General features: G+C 43.5%; 1 protein-coding gene across 1 annotated transcript; it reads left to right on the forward strand.

Moving 5' to 3' along the window:
• Positions 1-308: 308 nt before the first annotated feature.
• hs2st1b (heparan sulfate 2-O-sulfotransferase 1b) lies at positions 309-12418 on the forward strand. The gene is made up of 7 exons (XM_035647766.2): positions 309-853; positions 2892-3130; positions 7808-7893; positions 8500-8638; positions 8740-8837; positions 10507-10664; positions 11049-12418. Exons 1-7 carry the CDS (start codon positions 730-732, stop codon positions 11273-11275), a joined length of 1071 nt encoding a protein of 356 aa, XP_035503659.1. The 5' UTR covers positions 309-729; the 3' UTR covers positions 11276-12418.
• Positions 12419-13243: the final 825 nt, after the last annotated feature.

Below are 13243 nucleotides of genomic sequence, written 5' to 3' on the forward strand. Positions count from 1 at the left end.
TCTGTCAAAATGTGGGCTTGTTTCATTCCTCTCTGTGTGAGATGAATGAGGCAGGGCGGGAACAGCTGGCTGAGAGCAGGTGATCGATGACAGCCAAATAGAAAATTAAAAAAGTGCTAACAGGATTATAGTTGTGGAGAGACAAATAGGTTTTTAATCTCTGTTTCAATTTTCTTTTTATTCTTCTGTTTTATACAGTTATTTAGCAGCTTGTAGCGTGATACACATTCCAGTCCACTAGGTGGCGCCTTGCGTCAGCAACCCCGGTTGCTGCCCCCCCCCAGTAAACACGAAGAAGAAGCGCGTCATTCAGTGACGCTACCTGCGGTAACGAGCTGCTGCGCTGCGGAACTCAACTGGAGTTTGAAGCCGATTTTGCTCCACATTCGAGTCGACTTTAAGTAACTGAAGAGTCTGTGAGCGGTCGGCGGGAATTAAAAACACCGAGTGACCACGGTCCTCACACTCAGCATCCGCTTTGCACGCGCTTTATGATGTGAATAGCGAAGCTAGCTGTTGTAAGTTTGTTTGGCTAAAGGCTAGCTAACCCTGCTTTACGGCAGCTGGTGATCCCTGTAGCAACCGATGGCATGTATTTAGTTTTACTCGAAGTCAGTCATTTCGGTCTCTAGTTATGATCGAGTAGCTGCTTTCGCCGAGCTAGCCGTTAGCCGCGGACCCGAGCCCCGTCGCCGCCCGTGTCCGCGGTATGCTCCATCTGGCGGATCGATGGGGTTCCTGAGGATCACGATGCCGCCCAAGATCCAGCTCCTGGCCGTGCTGGCGTTTGGAGTGGCGATGCTCTTCATCGAGAACCAGATCCAGAATCTGGAGCAGTCGCGAGCCAAACTGGGTCAGTTCACTCAGTGACCATCACATTGTTGCTCTGAATCGTTGGATCGTGCAAATAAAAGTTTTTTATACCTCAGAACACTATTACATCAGACTAAAATATAGTGGCGGTTGGTGTCTGGGCTTGATGAACATGCATCTAGTGGAACACAAGAGGAAGGTCTGGGAGGTTGACACACACGTCTGGTTTACTATGGAGACATGTGGATCGTGTATTAGGACCCCGATGACTGCATGATGCTACATTAGCAGTCATCTGACCATAGGACATGATTATTTTAAAAGCCTCCTCACCATCAGTCACTGGCCGTCACCACAGCTCGGCCACTGTGCACACATTCAATCCATTTCTCTATGAATGTCATTCAAAGGCAAAAGTGGCTGTGTGAATCCATTCAACGTGTCCGAACGGGGACGTTAGGCCTGCAGTGATGTTGCGGGTTCATTCTTCTGGCATCCAGGAAGTGACCTGCAGCAGAGCGGCGAAGAGCTTATGGTTTGGCTCGGAGGTACATATTTATTATGTACTTTCAGACACATTTGTGAATCGTACCTCTCCCGACAAAGTCACGTCATGGGTGGACCGCAGGCTAGGATGTCACTCAAGAGACGGAGATGGTCATTCCACTCCAAGTCTCTGACACAAGCGGATTTAATAGACTCAGAAGAAAGCCTATGGAAAGCAGAGCAGGTCAAGAAAGGAGAGCGTCGGACCCGACCCCTCCATTAACTGACATTCAAATGTCTGTTGAACGTCGTACACGTCAGCAACAACATAGTTGACTGATATTGACCGGCCCGTTTGGTTCATTGTGCAGTAGTACTTGTTTGTAGCTTTTTAAAAAAAAGAAGAAAAGGGTTGTATGAATGGCCTTAATGTGTATTTAAACACTTTCCGTACTGCAGATCGGTCAAGCTGACTGGTTGAATGAGGTAAGTCAACAATAATCTCAGGGAGAGTGTTTTCACCTGTACTTAGAGCTGTAACACAGTTACAAAAGGCTTAATAACACATAGGCATGTGTCGAGACTAGGGGCTGACAGATATGGCTTTTTTCAGGGCCGATACCGATTATTACTAATCTAAGAGACCGATAACCGATATTTGTCTGCAGTGAAAAAGTTTCAAGAATAATACAAACTCTTTACAGAAAACTTTGTTGAAATGCCTTAAAGCATATGTTCAATTCATAGAATCTTTCAACATGACCTTTACACACAAAGTGCAGTGAACTTTCAGCAGCATTATAATGAAGCTGACCAAACCGACATGGACGGGACACTGCCAAAGTCCAGAGAGTCGTGACTGCGGCTGCATCAGAGCCAAAGAAGCACATTTTAAAATGAAATCATCTTATCGGCAAATCGGCTTAAAAAGTGTCCGATACTGACTATCACAAAAATGTTGTGGGGACATTAAAGAACAAGTATGGAGAAGCATAAACATCCTGCAGACACAAGGCTGCAAAAAAAAACCTTTGAGTTTGGTATCTGGGAGTGGGACAGTGAAGCTGGCCAGCGGGATTCGTTACGCCAGCCGGAGAGACGCTCACAAGACCGTTCCCGTAATTGGCCTTAATTAACACCGCGGCGGAGCGAAGAAGTGAGAGAGAAGACTTTTAAGATTTTTTAATTATGCCTCCTGTCTAAATTAGCATGAAAAGCTTAATTACTTGTTTTGATGCTATCGTGTTTTGAAGGACTATGTTGTTTTCTTTAATTAAAGCGTGCTTACACCTCGCCGGCCTTAATTTCCAGAACCGCTTGTTCATTTATACAAGGATCTGCCTTTGTCTTTGTAGGTCTCTCACACCTGCTGTGTGTGCTGCCAAGTGAGAACAAAAATAGGCATCAACAAACTTGCTCATTAAAATCCAGACAGCTGAGAAAAGCAGCTAAGTCCGTAATCATAGAAAAAAAATTGAAAATTATATTGATTCTGTTTAGAAATGCCCGCCATAGACAATCCTAAATTATTTTCAAAGGTTTACTTGTCTGATCATGAATGGTAAAACGCCCATGTTTTTCCGCCTCTTCAGAACGAGCCATTGCCAGACACGAGGTGGCCGAGGTCGAGCAGCGTCACAGCGGAAGTGCCGGACGGGAACCCTCGGCCCCGGCGGAAAGAGATGACACGGTCATCATCTACAACAGGGTGCCCAAGACTGCCAGCACATCCTTCACTAACATCGCCTACGACCTGTGTGGGAAAAATCACTTCCACGTCCTGCACATCAATACGACCAAAAACAACCCCGTGATGTCCCTACAAGACCAGGTGAGGACGTGGCCCATCACCGCATTCAGGAGCGTTTTTGTGCAAACTCTAATAGAGATTCCAAAATCCCACACAAACATGAAGGGTCAGAATTTATTACAGCATGTGAACTGTCTTACTATAACTGCAAATACTTTGCTTTTTTTACATCGCAGTGAATAAAATATGCCATTCAGACTCTCCCTCTCACATTTCTAAAGTAGAGCAAATTTCTATTGTAAAACCCAAAACAGTGTATGATGAGTCATTTGTTGGCACAACAGGTGCTCAGCTCATCGCAGGCTTGTGGGCACTTTGATCATCACAACTGAAAATCTGGAATTAAAAAATATCCAATTTGAAACACGAAACATTTTTGTCATGAGTGTAGGAGCTTTACTACTTTAATATTATAGTGGCTTTGAGCCCTGCCTTTTAAAAAGTCTGACATCTGTGCAAGCCATTACTTCATCAGCAGCTATTGTCAATAAGTCTTTAATGGTAACTTCTATTTTTGTATATTTGTGCTTATCACCCGCATATCTTTCGTAACTGCCAGTGTTGTTTTTCAAAAAATACAATCTATTGCAACCCTTGTCGCCATGCAGACAGTTTTACTGCTGGTAAATGACCTGCTGCCTTTCTTTTTAGTTGCTCCTATAATAATCAACTAAGTAATTAAAGTCTGCAACTCTTTACAACACGTTTGAATCACGTTTTTGTGTGTGCAAAAGTGAATCTGCTCACCAGATTAACTATGCAACACCTATTTAACCATTTTGGCTTGGTGTGTCTTGCAAAAGAGATATTAGATAAAAACTCTGAGGCAGTTCTGAAGTGAGACCACTTCCATAATGTTTGGTCCTCTGTTAGCAAACCACTGTTCTACCTCAAGTCCCCGGCTGGTGAGAGTCTGCTTCAGTCCTGTGAGATCCTCAGTGATCACAGCCTGCAGACTGTTCATGATAAAATCATTATTCATGCAAACTAGTTGTCAGACTCATGTTTGATTCCATAGTTCATCTTGACAATAAATCTGCTGCTTGACTCTTAATGTCAGTGTAAAATATTAGAGGAGGTGGGACAACATGAAAAACGGTTGCTGGAGACTATTGAGAAGCATTTGTCTTGAAAACTATTCATCTCTTGGTTCATATGGTTGCTCTGAGTTGTATCTTTGTCTGTTTGAGAAAGTAAGCATCCTCCATTTTCCTTAAAGCTGAAAGTCGGCACAGATTACAATTATTATTAGAATAAACATTTCTTAATTTTTGAGAGAGTGAGATAAAGTTGAAGTTCTTAAAACGTGTCACCTGTGTGTTAAAGTGTCTTACACCACTCTTGTAAGTTTATGTATGTAGAGTGTATGATGATAAAACCTACTGAGTCTTAGGCTACGACACAAGACAGTACATAAGAATGTACACATGATCAGTGTGCGTCATCCATCTGCTGCGCTGTTGAGTTGAACAATGGATGGAAGCAAGAACGGAGCCCTTGCGATAGTTGAATTTATGTGTATGGAAAACATCCAATCAGGAGGAGGAGGGGGAGAATGTGAGCGCGGCAGTGGCTGGGGACAACGTTGCTTTGTAGACGCAGGTTGTATCAGCATTGTGAGATGGTCTTTCCAAATTTCTGTCAACATTTTGTCCCAGGCTCCTGACAACAGCCATCTTTGAACCCCTCTATCACTGGTACATAGGACCCCTGTTTTTGAGGAGCCAAGACAAAAGATATGTTCACCACGTTGTCATCTTCCGTGTGTGTGTGTGTGTACAGTATATACCCACTCTTTGTATGTTTCCGTCTCTTGAGCGTGTTTGTCTCCGCTGTTGACGCGATGAAAAACCTCGATGTTAGTATCTTTCTCGTGCGAACATACAGACTGTTTCAAAAGCTCTAGACAATATGTGCGGCATCAGCCTGTTACACTGAGTGCATTCATACTGCTGTCAGAACCGCTTCGGACACACAGTGTAAAAAGCCCCGGAGCTATTCCAGCGTTATTTTTGGCTGCTGGTGTCAAGGTAATATCCTGTCTGCCATCTCGCAAACAGCCTCCTCCGTCAGAGACGAGTGGAAAGACTCGGTCTGCTGATACATCACAGTCCAACTCATTTCACTAGAGGAACATTCAAGGTTGTGTCCAGTAATAGCATTTAGCTTGGCCAACAGCGGTGAATACTTTTGACTTTGTCATGCCTTTTTACTCCACTGTGTGTGTGTGTGTGTGTGTGTGTGTGTGTGTGTGTGTGTGTGTGTGTGTGTGTGTGTGTGTGTGTGTGTGTGTGTGTGTGTGTGTGTGTGTGTGTGTGTGTGTGTGTGTGTGTGTGTGTGTGTGTGTGTGTGTGTGTGTCTCTTTGATTTTAACTGTAGTGTTTTTGTACATTTATGTGAGGTATTGAATGGAAACACAGGAGGCCAAAGTTTGTTCCAATGATTACAGTAAAAACACTGTTAAAGTATTGTGATTAGGGCTGCAACTGACAATTAATTCCACACACCAAAGATATTCAGTTTACTGTCATAGAGGACTAAAGTAACCAGAAAATATTCACATTTAAGAAGCTGAAATCAGAGAATTTTGACTTTTCTTTCGTTAAAAAACTACTTGAACCATTTATCGATTATCAAAATAGTAGGCGATTAATTTAGTAGTCCATTACTAATCGATTAACTTTTGCAGCTCTCGTTGGGATACACGTTTTTATTTTATTCACTAAGGGTGTCTTTTCTGTTTGGGAATCCTCTGGCATCCTGTCCTCTTCACTTTTATAAAAAAAACCCTTATAGTTTCATTTTCACACACAAAAAATTCCCTCTTACTGTGCTGCCACTAAAATCCAGTCTGCTCCGTCTGGGTTGAAAGAGATGTTTCCTCACCAGCAGCAGCAGGAGCATTGAGTTTTGAATGTCCAACTTCATACAGGCCACCACACATTTGTCATACCTGTTGGGACTGTATGCATTTGCCAGATTTAAGAAAACATTTTTTTTACCTCCTCTGTATGTGTTTCAGAGTTTAAAATAGAATTGAATGTTGTTGCAGTAAGTGATAATGACTCTTCTTCATTTGAGTATGATGGAAGAGGAAGCTGCTACTTACGTAGTAGCTGTAATTAGGAGATTTCACCTGAGACATTACACCTTTTTAAAAAAAAAAACTTTTATTAAAGGGAGAAAGCCCATTAATCCACACTTACCTTCACCCATACTGACGAAGTGCAGCACATAAGAAATGTATTCAACATCCAAAATTCAAATCTCACATTTCTACAAAAGAATTCAGAGCTTCATTTGTCGAAGCCCTTTTGGCAGCGGTTACAAGCTCCCCAGTTGTCTTCGTTACGTCTCTACAAGCGCCTGCACACCTGGATCTTGGGCAGTTTATCATGTTCTCTCCGGCTGATCCTTTCAAGCTCTGTCACATTTGACGGGCGGTTTCTGTAAACTGACATCCCCGTGTCTCTCTACAGCTGATATGTGGGGTTTAAGTCTGGGCTTTGACTCAGGGACAATGTGAGACTTTGTCCTGGAGACACGCCAGCGTTGTCTTGGCTTCATGCTTCGGGTCAATGTCGAACTGGGATCGAAGAAGAGAATCTTTTCCCTCGTGCTCTCAGAGTCCTGCAAGTACCAGCTGGCAAAACTCAGGCAGGCTGTCACATGTCCTTCACTTAAAGTTCAGATTGATGAAGTGCTGCTGAGCTGAGATGGTCGTCGCTCCGGCAGGTTCTCTCATCTCTGTTGGAATGACTGATGGGTTCTTGGTCACCTCCCTGACCAAGATCCTTCTAGCCTGGTCGCTCAGTTTGGTTAGACGGTCAACTCTACTCCGAGCCCTGGTGGTTCCACGCCTCTTTGAATTCCCAGTGACTGAGGCCAATGTGCTGATCGTGCCACAACAGAGAGTTCATTGAACTCCACAGCTTGGTTTTGTCCCGACATGCATTGAGAATTGTGGGACGTTAGTTACGCAGGTGCGCGTGTCTCTTTAAACGCTGTCCAGTCAGTTGAATTTACCTGAGGCCTTTTACTTTTGTAAATCAGAGGTTTCAGTGTTTTTTAGGGTTTTTAATATATCTGGAACATAAATCAAGTTGTAGCAAACGTGAAGAGGCCTGAAAACTTTCTGAAGCCACCGTATAATCAACTTAACCTGTATGGTGTATAGTTTTTAATTCTGACACTGTGGGCCGTCCCTCAATCCAGCTGACTGCACCTTTCCCCACAGCTGCTCACAAACATCTGAACTACGCCCATGAATCATTCTGAGCATTCATCATGTCAGAAACTCGGATTGATAGTACAGCATAGGAATATTAATGGATTCCGCCACTGATATGTACTTGTCTTACTCTATTTGAGGGATATAGTCTCTGATGAATTGGTATAATAGTATATAAATATAGGGAATAGCATTCATGTTTTTAACTTTCATTTTTTTTGGTTAAAACTTGTCATGTTTCCCAAACTTCTGAAACATACACCTTTAACATTGTCCCAGGAAATGTGTGAGCCACACTGATTGACCTTTTGATATCATCTGCCGCATTTCCAAAAACAATATGATCTCCATTCAAAGAATTCTCACGAAACGGTGTCCTCAGACCTGCGAAAACTGACCACAGCCTCTTGAGCATAAATACAATACCTTCTGCTCCATAATACGTTTTTCATTATCTTTCGCCACAGGTGCGCTTTGTCAGGAACGTCACCTCGTGGAGGGAGATGAGGCCCGGCTTCTACCACGGCCATGTGGCTTATCTGGACTTCTCCAAGTAAGGCCCTTCATTTCCTGTGATACCATTAATATCCACATTAGCTACAAACAGCTACCAGTAGCAGATAAAGAGGAGGTCTTGTATTGACTGCTAACGTGCGCTGAAGTGTTGATGAATCGCATTGTTGCGGTTATCTCCCCCTGACACCGTCACTTCACTCATCACAGGTAATTACCCTAATGGTCGGAGTGTTTTTCACTGAGCGAGATCCTGTTAAGTGGCAGTCCTCAGTCCTCCGTCATGCTGCCACCCGCTCGCTAATGGAAACGCTGATACTCGAGTATGAACAGTATAAACTTGATAAAGAAACGTGGCTGCCTTAGGGTCTTTTGTCATTTGGTCTTCAATTATGGTTTTTCAGTTTTCCCCTTTCCTCTAGTGTGTTTTATACTGTAGGATACTGTAAAAAAGTCTGCAAAGTTAAAAAGCCCATAGTTTGCGGCAGTTTGTGGACTGGGACAGGAGCTAAAACCAAATGTTTTCAGACAGACGCTGGAAAGAGGAGCTGCAGGAAAGGACAGTCTGAGGAAACTGATGCGCTTACTGAAACCCAAATAAAAATGATTAACCTGAATATGAATATATGTCTCTTTTTTTTTGTAGATATACAGTGAAGGGTAAGCCAATGTACATAAACGTGGTGCGAGACCCTATAGAGCGGCTGGTGTCCTACTACTACTTCCTACGTTTCGGAGACGACTACAGACCTGGCCTGCGACGAAGGAAGCAAGGAGACAAAAAGGTCTTTAACTCACAGCTCACCGTTCTCAATAATATTCTGTTTGATGGCTACTCCATCAGCATGTTCACTCATGAGAGCGCGTGTTCGTGTTTGTCTTTCAGACCTTTGACGAGTGCGTGTCATCAGGGGGGTCTGACTGCGCTCCTGAGAAACTCTGGCTGCAGATCCCCTTCTTCTGTGGACACCACTCAGAGTGCTGGTGAGTGAGCTGCACCGGCCCCCCCATCACGCGCAGGACACGGTCACAGTCACTTCACGTTAGGGTTTGTCAATTAGTTGTTGATGTCCCACCACCACTGTGGCACAATAACTCAAAACATTTCATACTATTACTATAAAAGGTACAATATATAGTAGAAACTTCATACTTGGACCACAGGTTTCCCAAATGGAATAGATGATCTGATTTAGATTTTGTTGTGGCCTTGCTGCATAAATCTGCTTATTAATGAGGTCAAAGTGGAGATCATGGAGAGTCAATAAGATAAGTCCTACTTCAGCTCTTTTATAATTCCAAAGTATGATTTAAAATAAGGATGGGCATGATCTTTGGATAAAAAAAAATTTGAATAGTTAATGCGACTATCGTCTTAATATTTACACACAGTATATCCCATAACAGGTGCCCATTTTAGTTCGGCTGTTTACCACACGGGGGCAGTATCAGGACAAACATGCTGAGACTACTACAGCGGACAAAAAGTTCCGTGTGGAACTCCGTCAACAGAACAAATGAAAAATGAAGTGCGGGGCAAACTGTGCTAGGTAAAGCTGGCATATCATAAATCCAAAAAGACAATGCACAGCCATTTGAGAGCGAAGCACCCGGCAGAAGACGGGAGCCCAGCAAACAATGTGGAACTTTGTCACCGGACGAAATTAGTTTGAAACAACGGCCCTCATCTCAAAGATGAATGCTAAACACTGGCTTCCCATCAACTTCGTTGAAAGCGAGGGGTTTACAACTCATATGGGTTTTTTTGAGGCGGGGTCTCCGGTCCCATCAAGAAAAAAAACTTCTCGAAAACTGGAGAAATTATATCAAGTGAGCTGCGCACTCCGCCAATGTGTCTCTCACCACAGGTTCATGGATGGCACTTACAACTAAAGCTTACGTTACCATCACCTGTCATGACATACTGAACTGGTGGATAGAGAGTGCTGTGCTGCAGACCGAGCGGCGTTTGGCTGACTCGTGTGATCCCCTCTCGAGGAGCGCTGAGGTCATGGGTGAACAGTTCACAGTGAATATCAAAATTTGTTTCTGCTTGAAAAGCCCATCCCTAATTTGAAAGAGTTCCAGTTTTAAGAATGAAAGTGTCTTAACAAGCTGCAGCAAGCAAAAGTGTCAGCAGGCAGCTATGTATTTGACCTGCTATAATGTCTGTGCATTAGCGCAAAAGATGGTCAGTTGGAAGAAGAAAACACCAAGCTGTAAATTTTAGAATTTAAAAAAATTATCTTTTATTTTTTCTGTTTATAAAAGACCAACATTGGCAAGTCTCATCTTAGCTCAGTAGCTGTTGAGTTTAAACGACAGACTATTGTCTCTGGTCTAATTTTCTTGATTAAACATTTGTGCACATCTTAAAACTAAAGTCTAAAAACTTCAGATCTGTGAAGCAGCTCATACCGTCAGTGAGCGAAGCAAATTTTAATGTCAGCTCAAAAAGCTCTACTGCAAAACTGTCAACAGCACCACAATAACATTGTGTGACACGAGTTCCCAGCACTTTGGCATTATTATCGTAGATACGGCAGCCCTGCAGTACGTAGTGAAACCAATGAAGAAGCACACAAAAAACAGCAGAAACACCAACGGGATTGATCTCAAATGTACTGATCCCATGTTCAACCGCTGTGTGCAGGAACACCGGCAGTCGATGGGCCCTGGAACAGGCCAAGTACAACCTGGTGAACGAGTACCTGCTGGTGGGAGTGACCGAGGAGCTGGAGGACTTCGTCATGATCCTGGAGGCAGCTCTGCCTCGCTTCTTCAAGGGAGCCACGGAGCTCTACAGGACAGGTAACGGCCACCCTGCAGATCATCGCACCCAGGGCTCCTCAATAACTTTTTACATGGGTTGCACTGGTGCGCCTAACTCCTCCATATACGTGCACCCAAAAACTTTCACTGAACCTTTTGGCATCGCAATAATACACCTGTTTAGAGCTGCAACAGTCAATCATCTATTAGTAGTCAACTCCTAAATGAATCGCTATTCTATGTTACTCTATGACAGTAAACTAAATATCTTTGGTTTGTGGACAAAACAAAACATCAAGTGCGGGTTCAGCGAAACACAATCCACATTTTACATCATTTTATGGAAAAGTTTTCTCGCCCTGTCACCTCCCATTCACTTTGCTCCTCTACCAGTCACTATTAACCCCTCTTGTCTCCCTCCAGGGAAGAAGTCTCATCTGCGAAAGACCACCGAGAAGAAGCCCCCCACCAAAGAGACCAAAGCCAAGCTGCAGCAGTCCGACATCTGGAAAATGGAGAACGAGTTTTATGAGTTCGCACTGGAGCAGTTTCAGTTTGTGCGCGCACACGCCGTCAGGGAAAAGGACGGAGAACTCTACGTCCTGGGCCAGAGCTTCTTCTATGAAAAGATCTACCCCAAGGTGAACTGAGAGGCGGGGCCAAACAACTGGCGACGAGGGCTGCGCAGACAAAAAAAACCAACTATGACTGAGTCGTTTACACTGGGACACAACGAGAGACGCTAACGAGTGATGTTGGATTTATTATTCCTCTATTTCAGCTATTTCTGGTGGTCTGATTTTGACCCTGTTCAAGCACAGGAAAGCCTTTTCAGACTGTACCGAGGAATTTACGAGGCATGTGTCTAATTTTTTTATTGCCGTGCAGCAGTTGAGGAAAACCTCACATGGATGAACTGTCAGTACGAGCTGTGAGACAGAATCTCTGTGACTGAATATGGTGCAAAACCCCAAAAAACACACGAGGATAATTATTAAGTAATGTGTTTGGTTTTTTTGGTGGGAACATAAAACACATAGCAACTCAAGCCTCAACTACTTAAGTCTAAAACCATGTTTCAATGTGTTGTTTCGATTGGAGATGTAAACAAACTCATCTGGTTTAGTACGTCCGTCGTATTTGCACGATGCATCTTGTTTACAAATGACAGAAGATTTAACTGTTACGAAAACACAAAGCTGTGTTCACACACACACACACACACACTAACATACAGCGGTATGTTTATTGGGACCAAATGATATCAACAGAACATAGACCGAACCACTGCCTCCTTTTTTTGGTGCGTGATATAGTTTCCCACTGAGATGTTCATAGACACGTTACAACACATCGTGTCAGCATTTTATCACAGATTTAGTGACGTGGTGCATCTTTGATATAACGATTGCTGCTGGGGGGTTTTTTAGCCTGTGAAAGGAGAGATGTTTTTAATCAGCGCTGAAGAGATTGTTTGCCCACAGGGTTAATCAGAGGTTAGACTTGGTTACAGGGTTGCTATGCAGAGAGGTTGAACTGATAGTGCCTTTAATTCAATGTATAGGGGAGTTTTTTGTTTTCTTTATTTTCCAGTGATCCCACAATTATGTGTCCTCTTATTTAGTGTGTATTTTTTAGTGTGAAAAATGTCTTGTTTACATGTTCACCAAGACACTAAGCTGCAGCAGCATCTTCCTCCATGACTTTTAGTTCCTACAAATATCATCCATGTCGGCACTTACTGGTTAATCTGTCAAGAATTTGACATGTACAAATAAATGTATCATCCAATGCCCCTGTGTCGATAATTGTGAGGAATCACATCCCACAACCTTTGATGGACCTTTGAAATGGATCTTACGACTTTTATTTAGTTTGGCGCGACTGTAATTGATGCTGTGCTAGCAGCTTTGAGCTCATCCTGAGGAGGACGTGTGGACGAAAGTGTGAGGAAATAATATATTTCATGGAAATATTATGCTTTTTGTGTATTATTTGACTGGCACGGCTGATGACAATCAAGTTTCTCTTTTAATCAAATCTGTCATTTGGTCCCGACAATGGATCGGAAAAGAAAAAAGAAAAACTCCAATTGGCTAAAGCTCAAGATGACGCCTCCTCTTGCCTCCTCTCTGATGGGAGAGCAGACAGGAGGGAGGGCGAGAGTCTGCGTCCGCACGCTCCGCCAGTCCGCGGCCTGTTCTTGTGTCGGCGCAGAGACGAGCACAAAGGCCCCCCAACCCACATCTGACGCTCCGTGGCCGCGGACACAGGGAGAGAGGGGCCCCGCTCGTCTCAGAAAATAGAACTCAATTAACAGTTTTGCCGCGGGCATATTGGAACATTGTTTCATTAACGAGGTGAATACAGTGTGATAATGACTTCATCTCAATTAGAAAAAAGAAAAAGAAAGAAAGAAGAGAGCGGGCTGCATGTATTGATCGTGGCTGATGAGCTTGAAGGTTAATTAGGAACACAATATTTCAAAAACAGTCTGTCCTGCTCTGTGGGAGCTGTTGTTAGAGGACTCTGCAGGTCTCCCCGTCACAATAAGACTTCTTGATTTCAGCAGTATAACTCCTCACCTTGGCTCCAGCACTGTGGTGTTTGAAGTCCCC

Source organism: Scophthalmus maximus, chromosome 13 (assembly GCF_022379125.1).
Source record: "Scophthalmus maximus strain ysfricsl-2021 chromosome 13, ASM2237912v1, whole genome shotgun sequence".
Classification (NCBI taxonomy): Eukaryota; Metazoa; Chordata; class Actinopteri; order Pleuronectiformes; family Scophthalmidae; genus Scophthalmus; species Scophthalmus maximus.